The 20,817-nt window shown below is 50.3% G+C and overlaps 1 protein-coding gene across 6 annotated transcripts in view; it reads right to left on the bottom strand.

Moving 5' to 3' along the window:
• LOC132329648 (collagen alpha-1(XIII) chain-like) overlaps window positions 1-20,817 on the bottom strand; it is a 66,685-nt gene that overhangs the window by 33,065 nt on the left and 12,803 nt on the right. For 4 of the 6 annotated variants that reach the window (XM_059850889.1, XM_059850887.1, XM_059850890.1 and 1 more), the window contains 12 exons: window positions 19,745-19,771; window positions 18,680-18,706; window positions 18,563-18,589; window positions 18,273-18,299; window positions 14,530-14,595; window positions 10,964-11,080; window positions 10,474-10,515; window positions 9,601-9,627; window positions 8,833-8,868; window positions 3,180-3,224; window positions 1,431-1,463; window positions 834-860 (listed from right to left, as the gene is read on the bottom strand). In XM_059850889.1, the coding sequence (XP_059706872.1) occupies window positions 834-860; window positions 1,431-1,463; window positions 3,180-3,224; window positions 8,833-8,868; window positions 9,601-9,627; window positions 10,474-10,515; window positions 10,964-11,080; window positions 14,530-14,595; window positions 18,273-18,299; window positions 18,563-18,589; window positions 18,680-18,706; window positions 19,745-19,771 (501 nt within the window). Of the gene's footprint in view, window positions 1-833; window positions 861-1,430; window positions 1,464-3,179; window positions 3,225-8,832; window positions 8,869-9,600; window positions 9,628-10,473; window positions 10,516-10,963; window positions 11,081-14,529; window positions 14,596-16,262; window positions 16,320-18,272; window positions 18,300-18,562; window positions 18,590-18,679; window positions 18,707-19,744; window positions 19,772-20,817 lie in introns of all 6 variants that reach the window. The other 2 variants (XM_059850888.1, XM_059850892.1) reach the window with 2 other exon arrangements.

Genomic DNA, 20,817 nt, shown 5'->3' with positions numbered 1-20,817 from the left:
TATCTCTGAGGCTTCTCAACTTCCCAGAAGAAATCCTGGCGAAGGGATTTTTCAGAAAATGTGACAGTGACAGGGCAGTACTGCCCCATGCCTGCCCTGGGAACTCACACCAGGTCACACCACACTGACACAGGAGGGGACAGCCCTCTGCAGGGACATGGGAAGGCTTGGGGACACAGAAGTGCTGGGAGGCACAAGGGGGGACAAGGGAAGGGGCAGAGGGAACCTGCTTCCTAAGCAAAGTGTGCCCTGTGTCTCTTCTGGAGTAGGGAGGAAAGGAGGGTGGCAGCTGGAAGGTATTCCCTTGGACACAGATGTTGCTCTGATTTTTTAAGTTTTTCTGAGCCTTCTGAAGTTTACATTCTTGTAATGAACTTTCTCACACACTTTCTGTAAATAACTTATTGTTTTGCATTCTTTTATAAAAGAAGAGAAATTTGATGGACTGTTGGTTTGCCCAGTGTCATTGGAGAGGTGGCACTGTCACCCTCCAATCCACTGTCACTTTTAGAAATCTATAAATATTGGAGTCAGAAAATAAAGTCCCCCTTTTTTCCCTTGAGAACAGCAGTGTGTGCATGTCATTTCATGTCCTACAGTGACACACAGAAACGAGCAGGAGGATGGAAATATTTGCAGTATGGTCCCTCTCTCACTGGGTGTATCACTGTACCCTACTACTAATTTGCTTAGAGGGCCAGGTGCCATTAGGGCCTGGATTTGGGCACTGGGAAGCACACAGACATTCCTCAGCTCCCTCAGCAGCTCAGGGAGGGGAAAAATACACAAACCAACCAGAAGTGCAGGCTCAGAGCAAAACCTTCTGAGAGTACCTTTTCTCCTGGAGTCCCAGGCTCGCCCTGGTGAGAAAGAGACAAGAAAATAGAGTGACAAACCAGCAGGAGAGAGTACAAATCTTCCTAGAGCTATCAGAGTGGGGTAAAGAACAATCATCTATGGGGGTCTTGAGCTGGTAAGTAAAGGCACAAGAGTGCTACAGTTGCAAATTTTTGTGCCTGGAACCTCTTTTATCTTCATTAGCCAGCTCCCATTCTGCCATAAGAAACCACCAAAGCTCAGACTCACGGCTTCCACAGAACAGAGGAACCACCTTGCAGTACTTGCAGATGTTTACCAGATACAAAAGAGCAGAGCAAGACGAGACTCATGTGCTGGCACAGAGGAATTTGCCACTCCCTGCTCTGTTTTCACAGGAGAAGAGCAAGGCTGCGGGTGCAGCCGGGGGAGCCTGTGCTGACAGGAGCTCACCAGCCCCGGGGGGGAGGCTGCAGACAGGTCTGGTACCTCTGCCAAAGGCAGGCAGTTCTGATATTCCCCATCAGTGGGAGCTGTCCGACCATTTTCTAGCGCCCTGTGCTCTCCCAGCTCCAGCCCGTGCCCAAGTCGAGGCATTGCAGCCCAGAACTGACCTTCATCCCTGCGGCCGCCACCCCGGGAGCGCCCTGGCAGAGAGAGCAGAGACAGCAACACCTTGTTTGAAATTCCTCAGACACACATTTTTTAAAATGAAACGGTATCACAAGTCAGGTGAAAGCAAAAATGCAAAAATCCACATCTTCTCCTTTCCACTACTCAGAAGTGATGCTGCAACCCCACACAGCACACGTCCTCATTCCCTGAGCAGCTCTTCACCCATGGCACTGGCTCTGGGTTCCAGAAAGCTCTTCCAAAGGCAGGCACCATGAGCACAACCCAGTCAAACAGATTTCCACCCCCACCACCCCTGGTTTTAGTCCTGCAAGTGAAGCAAAGGCCAACAAGCAGAACAGTGTCAAATAACTGAGAAATGCAAAGACAGACCAAGGACCAAACCCCCTCTTCTGGGCTTGAGCCCAGATACCTCAGCTCAAGCATCCTGAGAAAGGCTGGCTCATACCCCAGAGCCTTGGCCTGGCTATTACCCCCCAACCTGTTCTTATCACAGAAGACAAACCCAAAATGTTTCCAGGAGAGCTCTGAAGCCAGACACTTTAGGGGAAAAACCAGACTTCCAAGCACTGCAATTCGGGTGTCATTCTGTCATTCTGCACTGCAGAGCGAGCCACCACCATGGGACTGTGGAGTGTCCCTGCCCTGCCATCCCAGACAGGTGCCTCAGGAGGCAGCTGCTCCCACAGGGACTGTCACACTGCCCTCAACAGCACTGATGCAAAAAGCAGGTCGTCCCTGTCAAGCATCCTCTCTGAAATCTCTGTATCCCCTGTGTTAGCATTAGTCAGGTCCTGGTTAGAAAAGGTCCAGTTAAAAAGGCAAATATGAGGGACAACTAAGGAGGGGGGAGGGAGTGAGGTTGTGTTAGAAGTTGGGAAATAGGAGGGGGTGGGATGTAGCACATGAGGCAGTGCAGAGGACTGGGAGCCAAGTTCAAAGTGAAAAAAGCTTGGAAAAGTTCAAACAAGGAAGAGTGGGGAGCCAGAGAGCAGCAGGATCATACCTCTCAGCTTTCTGAAACAGAAATCGGGGACAAAAGCTAAAAAACACAAGGACAGAAGATGGAGATCAGGGATTCTATGCAATAAATGGGGTAAAAAGCATTCCAGAGTGTCTCAGGGTCAGTAGGGTTTAGCCAGTATGGGCTGTGGAGCCATGAAAGGGAGAACGTGCAGTAAGTGCCTTTGGTTAGGCCTTTGCAGAGCCTTGGGATGCCTGCTCCTCATTTTTCAGCCTTCAAACAGCAGTGACTGCAGACCATGGTTATTTTCTAGTATTTACCCTCAAACTGCAATCCACAGACATGCAGGGCTGCTCACACACTGACCCTGACTCATTGCTGTGTCAGCCCAGGCTCCCACTTGGGCAGCCCTGCTCATCCCAGCTGGGCTGACACACACCTGCAGTGCCCACCTGGGACAATTTACAAAAGGTCAATTCCCTACAAACATCAGCAACTGGCTGCTCTCCCAGGTGGAAAGCATTAAGATGCTGATGTTGCAAGTCAGCATCAGACTGGGCAGGCCATTTGCTCTGTAAAACACATCTTCCCCCACCAGTGCCTTCGTGAATTAGGCCCTGTATTTTGCAATTTAGAAGCATGAATAATTCAGCTGAGGACAGTCAGTGGCTCACAGACACACACACAAATGCCTGTGCATCAGGGGCACTCGAGTGCTAGGGGTGAGGTCAGGCAGACAAGCATCACTCCTCTGGTTCCAAGGTACCTTAGAGCCATGTCTTCCTGGCAGCCCTGGCATGCCTCTCTCCCCCTGGAAGCAGAGCAAGACACACAGAGAAAGACAGCAAGAGACAGGAGATCAGTCCTCCCAGGGCTCCATGAGGAGAGGCCAGGGCACAGGTGATGAGAAACCCTCCTGAGTGAGGTGAGGCACTGTCTTCCCCACCTGACTGTCCTAGCTGGGGCCATTTCCCAAACCAGTGGCCCCTCTCAAGCCTTACAGCAGGACTGACCCCACTGGAGTGCCACAGCCTGCACACCCTGCTACCACATCCCAGCCTTCTGTAGGGCACAGGGAGGCACTCAGCCTGCAGTGACCCTGGGATGAACAAACCTGTTTGGAGAGACAGAGAACCCTTGTGCTGTTAGCCTGAATTTTGTCTGCTGATAACTGGAAAATAAAACACCTTCAGGCCATCTGCATACTGCTCCTGTAATTTTCTTCTGGGTGTTTATTCCTTGCTTGGAAGGACTATTTAGCAGGGATATATATATATATATATATGTGGATATATATATATATATATATGTGTGTGTATGTGTGTGCTTTTTTAAAAACAACTTTTTGTAATTACAGCATCCTGTGAACTATATTTTGCAAAACACTTTCTAATATAATATCCATGACCTAGTGTGGGCACCTCCTGCCCTACACAGCCTACTTAACTCCCCTATTTTCAGCAGTAGGAAAAGTAAAGCAATAATTAGGAATACTTGGTACTGGAGGACGTGGATTGGTCTCTCTCCTTCCCAACTATGCTCCTTGTCTTTTTGAAGTGAGACCCAGCAGGGAAGACTGATGCTTTCTGCTGGGACACACCCACCCTGCTTGCAGAGACCATCCCCAAAGGGCAGCCCAGCCTGTGACAGTAATTCCCCTTCCCGGAGACTTTCCTGGAAGAACTGCCTGCCTGAAGAGCTCCTTAATTATTTCACCCTGCAAAAGCAAAGCCCCCTCGGTGAGAGGGAGCTCGGTAACCCCCACAGGGGCAACTCAGAGCACAACCAGCCTACACTGTGTTTCCTGAGGAGGCTGGCACAGCCCCCGGCAGCGGCGGGATCACACAGGGCTAATTAGAGAGGGCAGCAACAAACGTGACACTGAGCCACTGAAGAACAGAAAGAAACGCAGCGCCGGAGAAAAAGCAGGAAAAACAACTCTGCAGCACATCTTTAAACCCTTAAGTGTGTTTGGAAGCCATTGTAGTACAGCGAGTACCCGCTGGGCTGCTCCCTTTGTGATCCCCGGTGCTGCAGGCGGGCAGCAGCAGCCTCCCAGCAAAAGCAGCCCCGGAACGGGGCAGCCGAGTCAGGAGCTGGGTACCAAAGGCAAAACATCCAGCACAGCTCCCCAGGGGGCTTCAGGAAGGCGAGCAGTAGCACCTCCCAGCTCTCCTGAGCCTCCTGCTGGCTTAGGAAGCATCTCCCCCAGGTCCCTGGAGAGTTAGGCTACACCTCTCCCCCTCACACAGAAACCTCACACCCTGCTCTGCCTGCTGTGAGCAGCTTTATCCCCCCTGGGTGCCGGCCATGCTCACGCTGATCAGCTCATCAGCTGCCAATTAAAGCAGACACCCTTTTTGCTCTTTGCTGTGAGAGGCAAATTATCAGGGTTCATTAAGAAAGGCTCTGGGCACTTTATGGCTCCTTCCTCAGAGCACGAGAAAAAGCCTTACCCAGGAAAAAAAAAAAAAAGTAAGAAAACATCAGAGAAGCTGAATGTGACAGGCTGGGGACACCGAGTCAAATGCTCATTCAAGAGGCCCAGGTGATCACAATCACTGCCTAAAGACCTTCATGAGACACAGATTTAGGTCCTGACATGATCAAAGTCCAAATGGTGGCCACAGAAAAAAACAGCTGAGGCACAATCTAGGTTGTGCTGCACCTGCCACTGGGTGGGGAGAGGTGGTTAAACGAACAAGGGCTCTGTGTGATACTAGGAAACCTCTTCAGGGCAGAGATATTCTTCACTGCCAGCCAAAGCAGTGATATTCCATGCAAAATTGGCCACTACAGCTAATCTATGAATCATGGTGTTTGTCCAGGGCTCCTCAAGGCAAAGAGAACGTAAAATCTAGTCTAGGTAACTGGATCCAAAGTTGGAAGATGTAAAAGTCTTCCAGAGTCCCAATCAATCCTCCTAGGTGGGAGGACAACAGAAAGAAGCAATTTCCAAAGACAACAAATGCACGTGCTGTTGGATGCTCAGGAGCTGCTACTGAGTGAGGTCTGGCTGCTGATTTAAGAATGTGTCTGCACTTCCCTTTCAACTCCTCTGAGCAAAAAGAAAGGAAGTCAAGAGAAAAGTGACCTCGACAGTAACAAATGATAGTCTGTGTGTGAAAGAAACTGCTGCTTTGGGGCTGCAGAGGTGCCCCTTTGGAGCTGCAATTTAGTATCCTACAAGTGTGGTGGGTTTCATCTCTGCCCTTCCTGAAGTGGGGTGTGTAAGACATAAATAAAGGACCAAGTAGCAAGTCAGGGAAGGCTCTCACCCTCTGGATGACCCTGAGACATGACTGGAGACTTCCCCTTTGCCAGAACCCACATGAAGAGCTGGCTAGTGCTTGTACATGGGCATGAGCAAAGCAGGTGTTCCAGTGCTAGCAGGGAAACACGGGAGTTTCAGCAAGGATAAAACACAGCTTCTCCTTTCAGCCTTTTCTCCTTCCCAGGCAACACTCTGACTTCATTCCTTCAGTTCACTTTAATGGGAGACAGGCTGACAAGAGAGCAGCAAACTCCAAGCCCTCAAAACAATCAGTTCTGGGTGCAATTCCACCTTCATTCACACTGGCACAAACAGGAGCAATGCCTTTGTGCTTGAAGGAATTACACTGATGTGGAGATGAACACACACATGCACTGCAGTGTTTCTGAGAAGGTGTTTTCTTGCAGGAAGACAATCCCTGCTGCTCTATTCAGCTATGAACCCAGAGAACATTTCTTTAAACTCCAAGTAATGCATCCTTGGTAAGCTCTGAAGGGGCCTTTTCTCTCTTCAAACAGTAATCCATCCAGATGGAAAAGATATAGAAAGTGTATGTGCTGCAGGATAAATGAGCTGCATGCCACACACTAAATACTTGAAATGAACGTGTCACAGTTAATGCCTTTCCAAATATTACAGGACCAGTCTTTCCTCACAATGTCTAAGATGTATGGCATGACACAGTGTGCTCTGACTGCCATGAACACTTGCCAATGTTGTAATGTTTTAAGCACAGTCTACATTGAGTAATATACTTTAAATATATGGGTACAGTAAATTTCAGTCAAATAGATAACATCTGGGCAGAGACCATATGAGCCTGGAAAAAGTGTCCAGAAACAGACAGAAAAGCTGGTGCCAAACCTCAGCCTGAATGGTGGAGTTTGAGTGGATTTGATGCGTCAGCTAACCAGATTTTATGAGGAAACCCCAACCTAGCCCATCAAATAGGGAGATGTAACAAATCACCAGCAAGCTTCATAGCCAGAGAAATGCCTTTGGTAAGAATGGAATTCCACCGAAGGGATGAAGGCAGCCTGAGCTGGGAGTGCCTGTCTGTGGCTCATCAGAGCACAGATGTGCACTCCAACAAATACCCCACAGGGCTGCCTTGCACCCAACTTCCCCTTACAACCCATCAGCCCAAGCAGCAGCATCTCCCAGGTGATCTACTGTGAGTTAGGAAAACGTGTTTGTCGTGCCTACCTTTATGCCAGCATCCCCTTTTTCACCCTGCCCAGCAAAGGAGAGAGAAAGGGGGGAAACAGAGAGGGACAGTGAACATAAAGGGAAACAAAGCAAGCAGTTCAATTGTAACAGCAAGAAACCAAGACAAAGCAGCCAAAAGAGGGGTGTGATAAATGCAACCCCAGCACTCCAGGTCTCCTCACAGCCACATGGTACCAGTCAAGCACTGGCTGCAGCCCTCCCTCCCCTCCCAGGGAGTGCAAAGGCAGTTTAGGTCCTTGTGGATGCTGGGGGTTGCCCATACTAATGCTTTTCTACATGATAAGGGTGCAGAAACCATTAAAACATTTCATGGTCCAGAGTACCCTCATTTTCACAGCCCTGGTGCAAAAGCCCCTAAAGGCTGGGTCAGTTTTATTCCTTAATGGGGGACTGTGCAGGTCCTGGGTCAGGACAGCATGGAATCACCTTGGCCAACAATTGCCCAGATTCTTCACACAGGAGCAAGTGTTCCTGTCTGCGTGGTTCATTCCAGGCTCTAGAGAACTGTCTCCAGCCCCTGGCCTTTGATATCCCTTTAGGACAGGCTTGTGCCACTTATCTGCCCCTGAGGGGTGCCCCACTGACTCGAGTTTAAGGGTTACCTTGGGGCCAGAGGCTCCAGGGAGGCCACGGGCACCGGGCAGGCCTGACTCACCCACCTCACCCTGAGGAAGAGAACAAAGAAAACAGTGGAAGAAGCAAACACAGCAGCAAGAAAAGGAGCTGTGGGTTGCCAGAAAAGCCAGCAGAGAGGGGAGAGGCATGTCCCACACTGAGGTGTCCCACCAACCTACCCCTGGGTCTCTGGGAGAGGAGCATCAAGAAGGATATTCAGGGTATGAAATGCATGGAGTGAAGGGAGTATCATATCCGAGTTAACAACTTCCCTCAACATTTCACCTTCTTTTCCTTTCCCGTTAGGATCTGGTGGCCTACATCCATCCATTCCCTCCAGCTTTCCCAGGGAAAGCCTTGGGCTCATCCTTCCAGACCAGGGCAGGCTCCTGGCTCGGCAGGCATTGAGCCAGACAAGTTGTTTCATGAAAGAGGAGCTGCTGGGAGGGGCCCTCGCCGGGAGGTCGCTGCCCAGAGCCGCCCGCCCTGAGCACACGGGACAGGATGGGCTCCTGATGGAAAACCTGTGGGTTCACTGGGAGAAGGGGCAATAAATTGTGTCTGTCTGCAGGAGTGGGCTGTGGTCTGCAGGGGCTGTAATTTCCACTTCCTGACATAAGAAAAACTTCTCAGTTTATACAGAGCTAATTAAAAAGCTCTCAGGTCTTGCCATTTTGCTTGCAGAGCACCCATAAAGCAGCGTGGAGATAACAGGGGACACAGGACTCCTTCCTGCCGGGAACATTCACCTTCCCCTTCTCCAGCTGACATCTCTTTAGCAGTATCTCTTCATTCCCTCTCTCCTGTTTGATCTCCCTTTGTGTCTTTCCCCTGTCTCTCTTCCTGTCTCTTCATTACACCCTCGGGCTTGACAGCCCTGCTGTTAATCAGCTGCTGCTGAAGGCATTCGGGCACTGCCAACTTCTGCCTTTTAACCCAGAGCAGGATGGACTTTTTTCTGTATCCCAGAGAGCAGCAGACATGGATTTGGCCCTTTTCAGCCTCCCATATGGGTTTGGATGCATAAGAAATGCATTTCAGCCTGGAAGTGGGTGTAGAGAGGCACACACACACACACACAGGGAGGTATTTGTTCCATAGCTGCTGGGGAGTTACAGATAACTCTGTGCCCAGGCTCTCTTTACACAGGTGACAGCAGGGAATCTGTGGGCCTGTTGCAAACTGAGCAGGAGCAGAGCTCCACAGGAGGCTCCAGCATAATCCACAGATTTTCAGCCATGATTCCAGAAAGCATCAGTGCACTTAATTCATTTAAAAACACTGGAGCTTCCCTCCTTACCTTCCTGCCAGGGTATCCCTGAATTCCAGTGTCCCCCTGTGAAAGGCAAAAAGACAAAAGAAAGTGAGACTTGGCCTGAGAGGGACAAATCTTTGCCCATTTCCCTGGGGTATTGCTGGGATGGGTGAGCATTCCATGGGGAAAATTTGCCTTTTGCTCAGAGTGATTCCAGCGAGCTCCTGTCCCTTCAGACCCACAGGTCAACATTACCTGAACTGGCTGAGCCCTGGAAGGAAAGCTTTGGCAGACAGCTAACATGTGTCAGCCCTGTGCCCCAACTCCATGGCTCCTGTCTCCTCACCCTGGCTACGTATCTCAGATAAAAACAAATTAGGTTGGGTGGCTGCAGCTGAAAACAACAACAACCACCCCCTCCCTCGCACTTTGGCAAGTGAATAAATGGGAAACCGTGGCAGAGTTAACAATAGCATTGCAAAATCCATTCCTGAAGCACTGGGAAATGCTTTGAGAATGGAAGAAGCCAATAAAGCTGTGTGTGGCAAACAATTTTGCAAGCTGGGCTGATGAGGCGTGCCTGGCTCAGTGGAGAGGCAGCTCAGACGTGTCGCCTGGACGAAACCCATGAGTCAGCACAGGGGCTGGGCCCCAGAGGCAGTGCTGAGCTGGGTCAGAAATCCTTCTCAGCTCTTTGATGTAACCTCTTTTACCCCTCCTCCAACCATCCAAATGTACACATCTGTCCTCGTCAGGAGAGCCCATCTCTGTTCATCATCTTTCTACACCTCTAAGGGAGGTGAGATGTCTCACCTTTGGTCCAGGAGGCCCAGGTAAGCCCTGTGGATAAAATCAAAACAGACACTGGGGTTGGAAAGTGTGACATTACATGGACAGCAGGGTGATGGGGGCATGCTGGCCGGTTTGATTCAAAACACCCCTAAGAGATTTGCACTGCTGAGCTCAAACATCCCCAATCTATTCTTCATGTAGATATTTTAGTGCATACACCCAAATAAACTTATGCCCACAGTGCTCCATACACCCAGGTTTGTTCTTGCTCAGTTTATGAGCAAGAACAAACCTTGTTCTTGCTGCTCTGCCTTATGCATTATGCTCCAGAATCTTTTCTGTTTCTCTGGCTTGCTTGGGGAACTTGTTCCCAGCCCACTGCAACTCTGGAGTAAATCAAGCATTTGCAGCTTCCTCTGGCAAGCTAAACAGAGAGAATGTATTAACAAACAAACCACTTGTGTCTCTAAATGAGAAATAACCAAACAATTTACCTGATATGAACCATGAAGCATACCAGACGTACGTGTGTGTAAATATAAATAAACAAAGTATCTACGCAGGAGCTGCCTGTGATCAGGCAAGGAAGGAAAACTACTCTAGATTTGCTCTGATGCCTATGCCACCTGCTTTGGCAATTCAGGTGTTTAGCAATCCTGTCCTTGGCTCCTCAGAAGGAGAGATGAAAATCTCCCAGAGAGAAATGAGGGTGCTGACCCCTGTTTTGTGTGTGGAGGGGTGCATTTGCCTCCAGGGACAAGATTTGCTTTTCCTGCTGGCAGGCCTTGAAAACTCTTGGAGATGGAAGCTCCTTTAATTCCCAGTGACTGCAGAGCCAGCATGGCACGTTGGCCCCTGCAGCTCCCAGGAACAGAGCTGGATTCTGGTACCCACCTTTCCATCTCTGCCAGGCTTTCCAGATTCTCCTGCTCTGCCCTGTTGCAAGAAAGAGGTACATTAGCAGCACTTTCTGTCCTCTGCCCTGCCATTCAGCAATGGTTTTATTTGACAAGTGGTGCTTCTGCTCCCACCCTCCTCGGCTGCTTGCTAGGACAGGGACAGGACTTCAAAGGGGTGGCAGGGAGCACAATTACACCCCACGTGTTACTTCCTCCCCGGGGCTATCTGCAGGGGCTGAGGAGGAGGAAATGAGCCTGGTGTCACCCTCTGTGTGTCCAGATAGCAGCAGTGCCCAGTTCACATCACTGCCTCCCCTCTCACTCCCCTCCTTCCCGGAACTTCTTCCTGTCCACACATCCACATTCCCTGCAAGCCTCTACCCGTGCCTATCTCAGCTTCACTAGAAGCAACAGAGGCCAGAGGAAGCAGCCTGTGCCCTAGGGGATGGGGAAGCAGAAGGATTTCAGTTTTGGTAAGGACTTACAGGGGGTCCAACTGGCCCAGGACGTCCTGGGATTCCTTCGGGTCCAGCTGGTCCAGGGGGCCCTGGCGGACCCGGGGGCCCCGGGGGACCTTGGATCCCTGCCTGTCCTTGTTCACCCTGCAGTTTGTAAAACAAGAGTTACCAGCAGGCAGAGCAAACCCTTCACACCACCACCCTAAGGGCCCAAGGCAGGCCAGCCTGACTGAAGCAGAGGAGACAGAAGCAGGTCCCAGGTTACTGCCAGGAGAAGTTTCCAAGAGTGATGGAGAGCCCTGCCGAGGACAGCTGGGCTGCCTGGGGAGCAGGAGCCAGCACCCAATGGTTTGCAAAGACATCTAAGGTCACCTGGTCTGAGCTCCCTTCTAGAGGGATCTAGTGATGACAGAGCAGTCCAAAGAGACCTTTTCCTTCATTGAGCCAGCCAAGTAAAATTTATGTGTCAAAGACCAACATCTCTGAGGAGGCTTTCCAAAGCACTTGACAGTCACATGTGAAGCAAAGCCTCCCGTGATGACACTGGCACTTCCAGGCAGGGCCACAGTGTCTTACCTCAGCCAGTTTTCCCCCTTACTATATTTGTTGGACAACACTCCCTCTGTTTTGCCAAGCACCAAAAGTAGAAATGCCACAAATCCAAAAAAAAAAAATAACACGATCATCATGGCATTCCTGGAGCCCACCCAAGGCAGGCCCATGGACACCAGGCAGAGGCTGTTTTTCTAAGATGTAACAAGGCAGTGCCTGCTGAGCCACCTGTCATTTTCAGCTCTGTGAGATGGAGCTGTTTGAGCCAGTTCCTCCCCAGGCCCCTCAGTGGCCACTCAGTGCCTGTGGCTCATGCCTCAGCAATGTCATCTGGCCCAAAGGGGCTGCACGTGGCACCAAGAGGCACTGAGGAGACAGTGGGTTGGAAGCAGCACGTTCGAATACCAGACTGCTGATCTAGAATTGATGAATCCAGCTCCTAGGGCACCGTGGCACCCGTGCCAAGCTGCTCACTCACTAGGCTCACCTCCCTAGATAAAATACCACCAGAGCCTACTGCTAGGGATCCAACTCAAATCTGAAAAACTTCCCTTGGTGGGTCCATGGGAAGCTAGAAACCAACCATGGCTGTTTCTCAACTAAAAGTCAGTGGGTGTGCAGTTGTATCTCTGTTGCATTTCTCCTCTCTACAGCCTTACACACTGGAGGAAAATGCATGAAATCTGTCCCCTGCGTTCCTACCAAGTGCGCTGTTTATCCTGGCTGCCTTTAGTAAAACATGCAGATACAGGGATGTTTGCTTTATTTAGAATGATAAATGAAAGTAATAAGCTGCAAATTTCATCCTTTCTGCCATGAGCTCTATTTAAAAGAAAATTTCCAACACGTGGGCCAGGCTCACGAGCTCGGTCATATGTGGAGCAACAGCCCTTTCTTTTCCTGTGCCTCACTGCCCAACCCTCAGCCCACGCTGGGAAGCCTGCAGGGCCAGGCAGGAGGGGTGCCCTTGCTTCTCCCCAGTTTTAAAATGCATCTTTATTCATCCTGTGGCCCTTGCAAGGCAATGCAGGTTCTTTTCTAAGCTTCCTTATCCTCCATACTCAGTGCTACTCAAGTATCCTGAAAATGGTCTCATAGCTTTTAAATATGGAAGGTAATTTGGATCTATTGAAGATGATGGGAGGACACTGCAATATATTTCTAGATTTCCTCTTGCCTTGCCCTCTCATTCCAGCTTCAAAGACTTCCCTCCCACTTCATCTTACAACACCCCCAGCATGGGTGCGCCATGGGAAGGCAAAGGGGGCTTTGCCCATCTCACTTTGGCTCTCTCTCCTCTATTCCCACCTCAGCTACTCTCTGCCAGCCCAGTCCATGCTCCAAATTTAGGGCACTAAAATGCAGCACGGGGTGCTGGTAGGGGACAGGGAGACGGGCAGAGCAGGAGCCCTGCCCCAGCACAGGGTGTGGATGGAAGGAGCTCACCCCAAGCCTCACTCGGCTGTCTTGGGCACAGCAGGCTCTGTTTAAGCAAGTGCCCATCCTTGCAGATCCCTAAACACACAAAGTGTTATCACCACATCATTATAGCCTCATTAATGTGTTCAGCAAAACAGGACCCCCACAGAGCTAAATGGACAGTAAGTGGATACAGTAAGTGGGAGATCAGGTGTCATTCTGTATTTTTAGCTGTCGACTGGAACTATTTTTCAGTTCTTTTAAACACCAGCAATGCAATGCTTGCTCACAGAGGACCCCACTCAGCCCATGCTCAGCTAAGCCCCAGCCCTTGGGCAAAGCACTCCTGCTGATGTGCTCAGAGCTAGCAGCAGGATTTTCCTCTCTTCCAGGTGCTGGTGCAAACATCCATTCTGCAGCCTCACTTTTTTCCTTAGTACTCACAGGCTGGGCTCCTGGAATTGCCTGGTGCTGGCAGATCTGTAGGAGCAGACCCCACCCTGCTGCATTTAGAGAATGAATACAGCAAAGGCAAAAGGGATCATGGCAAAACTCCGGTGAAGTTTTCCTCTGTGGACAGAGGGAATTTGCAGCCCTGGCTGACGACAGGATGTAGGGCAGCTATTCAAGTTTCCCACTTCATCCTGGAGAGGAACTTCAGCTTTCAAAGCCTTCCCAAGAGGTCAGTCCTTGGCCTGGCTCTCCAGACTGTCACTTTGAAGGGCAAACAGCGCAATCCATGGGGCTCTGTGTGGTGTGAGTGCTGAATCGATAGAAACTGAACTGAAACCACGGGCTCACGTGTCAGGATTTATCCAGAGCTGGGCAAGGACCAGGCACCTCACGGTAAAGTCTCTTGCACCCTGCAGTTCTTTGCTGGCATCCAACTGTCTAGACAGGCAGCAGGGTGACAAAACCCAGCCACTTAATGAAGAGTGCCCAGCACACTTCAGCAGGGTAATTGCAGCAGTTTGTCCACACAGGAAAGCTAATCCCAGTTGATGGAATGAGGGAGCATAAAGTGGGCTCATTAAAAGCCACATGAACTCTGACTATGGACACTCTTATTCACTATTCATATGTCCGTAATTCACTTTATGAATTCATTCCCAAAATAAACTAAACGTGAATTATGGCCCTGGAAACCAAAATAAATGTGTTTACACAAAGATTTAATGCAATTTAATGAAACCATTCTAAGAGCTTATTTAAACACATTTCCCCAAGTGCCTCAGACTAGACTAGCCCTTAGAAGAAGCGTTTGCCTATTCATTCATCTCAGTTAAATTTCACAGACATTAGATGAATTTCAGCAAGAGGCTTCCAACCTCTTCTGGAGATTGAATATGCAGGAACTGACTCCTTAAGGGAGGAGGCTGCTTGTCGACAGCCCCAAGAACAGCTTCATGGCCCATTTCTTTTAGTTCAAAAATCTGGCTTCACTGCATTTCTTTTTAGCAACATTATCACATCAAAGGTTTCCTCTGCTTTAAAGAAAGTCCCTCAGCTCTGCCTGAAACTCTTGGAAAGCCCTCTGTAGGGGAAGAAAGACAGGTAGCAAGCTGATTAATTGCAAGCACTGGGATAAGCTCAGAAACAGGCAACAAGGAGGAGAAGTCTACCTGGAAAGTGCGTCTCTTTATGACCGGAGGTGGAGCCAGCCGCACTGAATTGAGGAGAGGCAGCAGCTGAAGAAGATCAAACCAGAAGGTCACAGGGCAAAGGAGGCCATGAGGGCACCCAGAGTCAGAGAGCAGCCAGGGGAGAGACCAGAGAAGAGGGGAACAGAGAGATTGCCATGAAAATGAAGCCTGGCAGGAGAGCAGCGTGGGGCGGGTACCTGCTGGCAGACCTCTGAGCTCCTCGTGCTGCTCACAGGGGCACCCACCAGGGGCCAGCCTGGCAGGTGTGGGGTGCCCACTCACTACCCCAATGCCCCCACTGCACAGAGCTTTCACAGCTCCCTCTGCCTGGAAACAGAACACAGCCAGGAGATTTCTGACTCAGCTCTGCTGATCTCCTTAGGAACTGCTCGCTGCAAGACATCCCTCGCTGGCTCTGCTAGGGTGTCCAGTGATGGGACTGTTTCTCTTAACTTCTCATCATCATCAGATGTGGGGCACCTATGACAATTACAATTTTCTCCAAGTTTTCCAAGTGCAGTTTTCTAGCTCTCTTACAGGAAGCTCAGTGTATCTCCAGGTCTCACCCTTCCTCCAGGTGTAGAAGGGAGCAGGGAAAGGCTAGCTGGGGTCAGCACAGAAGTCCTGGCTTGGTTCACTTAACTTGGCATACACAACTACCATGGCCAAGGGACAAGACCAGGCCTTGAAGCTGGACACCTAAGCAGGGCATTGCCCTGGCAGCCTGTGCTTTGTTTTTCCTTGCTCAACAGTATCATCACCTTCTGACTGCTTATAGCCAGGAATGCTGCCTCAGGGCACAAAGCTGACCCGGACACACAGAAATGAAATGCACTAAAGCTCAGGAGCATTTGTTCATCCTTTTGCTGTATCCAGTTTCCACTTGCATGCACGCTGCTGTCACCCTGGCACCCACCACATCGGCTCCGGGCCCAGGAATGCTGCTCTGGCCTGATCCACTTTCCTGTTCCTATCAGTTTTCCATTGAAGCTGCTCTTGATTTACATAGGGAGAGGTGAGAGAGCCTTTCTGTGCTTGGGCACAAAAACGTGCCCATGTGTGACATTTCCCCACGTGAGCTGTGCATCAGATCCCAGAGGTGTGCCCACAGGTGTCCCACCACAGAAACCATACACTTCCAAGGAGCACAATTTATTCCCTTTAAACATTGTACTTCATGTGTGCAGTGAAAGTGAGGATCCAGTCCTGTTGCAAAGAGAAGTAGCAACCCAATTTTGCAGCATCATGATTAGGTGGTTGTGTTCAAATGCACTGATCCAGACAGCCACAAGCTATCACTCCAAAAGCAGTGCTGCTGGAAATTCAGCTGGGCTGATTTTACCCAAAGGCAAACCTCCCCTTTCTAAAAGACAGTGCAGGAGGCCCCTTAGCTCAGGAGAGCCAGCTAAGCTGGCTTTGCCTGGCTGCTTAAATGCTGAAGGGTATCTGAAATATCACACAGCTCACAGGGAAGCTGAGGGAGGATGCTGGAAAGGACAAGGAGGAAAATGGAGAGAACCAGTCCTGAAAACAGGCAAGACAAGACCCTGCAATGGATTCAGGTGAGAAGAAATCTGAAGGCACTTCCACCCAGCTCCTGCCCTGTCCCCTCTGTGTTCCAATGGGAAGTTTTTTCAGAAGGCAGCTTGCAAGATTGGATCCCTCAAGCCTTTGCATCAGAACTGGGTCCCCTGAGACTGCTACCCACAAACCTTCAGCGTAAGGATCTGGTTAGAGCGCAAGGCTGCAAGTGTGGTACTTAGGTACTCCTGGGGACAGGGAACACACACAAGACAAACAGGGTCAGTTAGACAAACAGCATTTCTGAGAGCCAGCATGGATGGTCCCCCTGTTACCCAGAGTGGCACTTGGCAGCAGCTTGAGGGCCCCTCTCACCATGAGAACGGGCAGCACCAATGCATGGGCTCATCCCTCACAGCAGTGCAGGCCACACAGACTCATACAGACCAAAAAAATAGGAATCTACAAGAGCCAAGGCACATATCCTAACCTTGTATTTCCTTCCTAAGAAAACAAATATGAAACAAAACTGAAACAACATCCCCAGTTTGTCAGGATGCTGGTTTTCATTTCCTCACCCAGAACATCTGACAAAGAGCCTTATCAAACAGAAAAGCAAGAATAAATTGCAATTCGGTCAGCAGTGCCACATTTTTGCAACAAGGCCCATCCTAATTTTCATTCAGGGAGGAAGAAAGAGAACTGCACCTCTGCTGGCTGGTCTGTGCCTCTGGTTCCCTGAACTTGCAGTTCAGGACAGCCTGTCCTTGAGTTGATCTGAGGACAGTCACCCTTCCCGTGAGCGTGTCTCAGCCATGAACAACTCATGGGCTTTTTATAATGTTGAGCTTGTTGCCTCATGAGACCAAAAGTATCTCCATGAGAGGCAAGGAAACACTGCCAGAATGTGAGGCTCTGCACCCACACTTTTCCCACTGTCACAGCCCTGCAGCTCACCAGCCACCCTACAACCCTGACCCACCAAACCAGCGTGCCTGAGCCCAGGCTATTCCCAGGGATGCACCCAGTGCTGCTTTGGGTCCTGCCACTGCTTTTCACCTTGAGCACTGGGGACAGTCAGAGCCAAGGGTGTAACAGGAACTCAGGACACTCCTCGGGTGACCAGTGTCGTTTGCTTCTGTTTAACATAACAATCTAGTGAGCCGGCTGGCTAAATAAACACAGCTGAGCGGCTGTTACTGCACGGGGCACTGGCACTTCCCCACAGCCCCCTTCTCCCTTGCTGCCAGCCCAGCTCTCTCTCCAGAGGCTCTGCTGCTCCAACCCTGCTCCCTCCGGGCCAGGGACCAGAGCCCAGCTGATTATCCAGAGGCCCATCAAAAATAAACAGAAAGCTCTTAAGCTTGTCTCCCTGTACACCCAGATTACAAATTCCAGCCACTTCATATGATGTCGTTCCAATGCATTTCCAGTGGATTTTCAGCACTCTGGCTGTTTTTAGAACTGGTTAAATCCCCTCAAACCCCATGATGTTCTCTCTCCACTCTTGGCTGCAGCACATGCTGGCCAGGCCAAGATGAAGGGGCAGGTGGGGCAACATCCTGGCTTTCAGTAAACAGTTGCTGGCATCAACCCTCCCACTCAGCCTCTTCTCTGCAGGCAGATATTCCACCAGGCCTGGGGACCAGCTCACTGGGGACCTGACAGAGCACCATGGCCAGGCAGTGCAGGGAGTACCACCCTTCCCCTTGTCTCTGTGCAGGGATGACACCAGCACGAGGGAGAAGAAAAAGGGAGGAATGATGATAGAGTTTTCCCCAGGTCTTCAAACCCCACACTGCTCCAGGCCACACAGCCAGAGCAGAGGCTGTGCAAGCAGCACAGGGCATGAGTGGGTGACCTCTACTCCTCCAGAACCCCCAGGTTTCACTGGGTTTTGGGCTGAGGACGTGGACCTTCCCCTCTCCAGCACAAAGCACAGGAGGGTCTCCAGGAAGCAGAATTGACAGCAGCTCTCTAGGGGTCAGCTCTGGTGGACCGGAGAACCAACATCCCTCCTGGAAAACCTTATCTGCTGCTTTTCTGTGAAACACATCAATCAGCCAAGCAGTGCCCCGGGGGCCCAGATGACGCATCTTGTTAATGGAACGATCTCTACCTCCAACAAAAAGCCATTCAAACGGAGGAGGATTAACATGCAGGAAGGCACGGGACAGAGGATAATAAGGCTAATGACTTACCCTGTGCGGGTACTCTGCACACTGACCCTGTGAAAGAAGGGGATTAAAAAGGAAAGAGTTTAAACCACAAACAGAGGCGACCAAAATAGGCACGCAGGGTCAGACCCAGAAGGTGTAAATCATCGTGACTCTATCAGACTCAGTGCAGCTATGCCAGTTTGCACCCGATAAGCACCCTGCCTCCTGTCCCCATCCCCAGAGCACTCTGCTCTTGGTACTCCTCACTCACAGCCAGATCAAGCAGCACCAAGTCCCTTCCTCACTTTTAACAAGGCCCCCACTGAAATTACCTTCTCTCCTTTTTGTCCTGGGGGTCCCTGTAGGAGAAAAGTGATCAAAAAAGGCCTCAGTAAATGAAGGAGTTCAGTGAAGGCAAGGGGAAAGGGATTAGGGGGAGAGATACTTACAGGTTGTCCCCTGGGACCTGCAGCACCCTTTAAAGAAACACAGAATTTAACCCGGGATGATTTTCCATTTACAGTGACAAAAAGACATCGTATAGAATAACTGAGCTTTTAAAAACAATTGTGAAGAAAATTCCCAAGAGAGATCCGGGTTCCCTTTGTTACTCTGGAAGAGTGAAAAATGCACACATGCTCTGGCTGCACCACGGGGGGGGGGAAATATTAAAAGGAGAGGGGAAAAAACCATCGGGAAAACACACCCTTATTGTTCCCAGGACCTCAGCTGACAGCGAGTCTCCCCTGCCACGCTCCGGGATGGAACCAGAGGCAGCCAGGACTGAAGGCTGAGCTGGGATTGTGCAACAGGGGAGTGGGGAGGGGGATCTTCAACATGTGCTTGCCAGAGGGCTATACTGACACTCGGGCTCAAAAAACAGAATTACAGAATTAGCAGAAGAAAACATTCAACACTCTAGTGAGCGAAGGTGACTACAGGGCCTCTCTCTTGACATACTCATATTTGGGATTTCATCATCAGAGATGTCAAGAGGAACATGACAGCATTTGGGCTTCCATAAGTTTATCATTTTCAACCAAAAGCATTTTAGTATGATGCACGTATGAAACAGAGCTTCAAGAGGGAGGGGGGTGGGGGGAACTGCATTTAATATGAAAAATATGCTTTTTTTGGTTGTTTTTGATAAGTTGAAAGCTGCCAGATGGGTTTTCAGAAATCTTTCCATCAACTTTTACTTGTCCTATGAGGCCAACCACAAAAAATGTCAGCTCCCAGAATATATTTAAAGAACATAATTGCTAAGTGCAAGGAAAACACATCCCATGCCTAACTAGAGAGTTGCTGTTGTGACGTGATGAATGTGCCAGGCATAATGCAAAAATTACAGACACGCATCCCAGCACTGCTATTATGAAGTTACAGAATTAGGGATGCAGCTAGTGCATCAGCTGAGGGAAGATTGTTACCCTGCCCATGAGCTTGTTTCCAGCTGAGGCCCAACATCATTGCAAACCAACCCATCACCCACAGACAAACAAATGCATTTTTACCATCTCTCCCTTCTGTCCAGGATGCCCCTGAAAAAGAAAGGAAACACACATCACTGCAGACTCTAGATGATGGTGATTCAACAGCTTCTGCTGAGTGAAGTGTGTGTCCCCAGAGCAGTACAAGAAAGGTGCTGCCACATCTCTCTTGGGGGTGAAGTTCCTCGTGGCAAAAACAGGAAATCAGAAGCCAGAGGAATGAGCTACCAGCTCCTTCTCCATTGCAGCACTGGAGGAGTGTGGTGGGGAACCTGGCTACATGGCTGCCACGTGGAGCTACGTGTTTCATGCCCACTGGGTTCACAGAGAAGTAGCTCATTTCTGCCCACCTCTGAAGGATGGGAAAAACTTGGGTTTCTACTGCAAATCTCTAAGGACAGCATGGAGGTCTCAAAGAGGTCTTTAGGATCCTTTCTTCCTCTACTGCAGCTTTTTGGTGCAGCAGCAAAGAGCAGGAAGGTGTTGGCTAAGGCAGAGGGCTGATACCTTGGGGATCTGCTCTGCCTGTCTGATTCTGGGTGGGAGTGCCTGCTAAGGCTTCCCCTGCAGCAGCCAGGCTGCTGCACTTGTGAACTGCTAGTTTATAGATTTACCTAGAAAGGAACAGGCCATACTCTGCCTTTCTTAATCTCCTGACTCCTGCATCTCCCTCAAGGCATCTGTGGCATCCTCCTGCCTGCCAACCTCCTCATTTCCTTTTAATCCATGCATGTGCATGGACTGCAAAACAATCCCTTTCAAACACACGGTGTGACTCACAGGCTGCAGCCCAGTGGGACCCTGCAGGAGAGGTGTAACACACAGGCTGCAGCCCTGTGGGACCCTGCAGGAGAGGTGTAACACAGAGGCTGCAGCCCTGTGGGAACCTGCAGGAGAGGTGTGACACACAGGCTGCAGCCCAGTGGGACCCTGCAGGAGAGGTGTGACTCACAGGCTGCAGCCCTGTGGGACCCTGCAGGAGAGGTGTGACACACAGGCTGCAGCCCAGTGGGACCCTGCAGGAGAGGTGTGACACACAGGCTGCAGCCCAGTGGGACCCTGCAGGAGAGGTGTGACACACAGGCTGCAGCCCAGTG

The sequence above is a fragment of the Haemorhous mexicanus genome, chromosome 7 (genome assembly GCF_027477595.1).
Source record: "Haemorhous mexicanus isolate bHaeMex1 chromosome 7, bHaeMex1.pri, whole genome shotgun sequence".
In the NCBI taxonomy this organism is placed as follows: domain Eukaryota; kingdom Metazoa; phylum Chordata; class Aves; order Passeriformes; family Fringillidae; genus Haemorhous; species Haemorhous mexicanus.
This window is presented reverse-complemented; position numbering and strand designations above follow the sequence as displayed.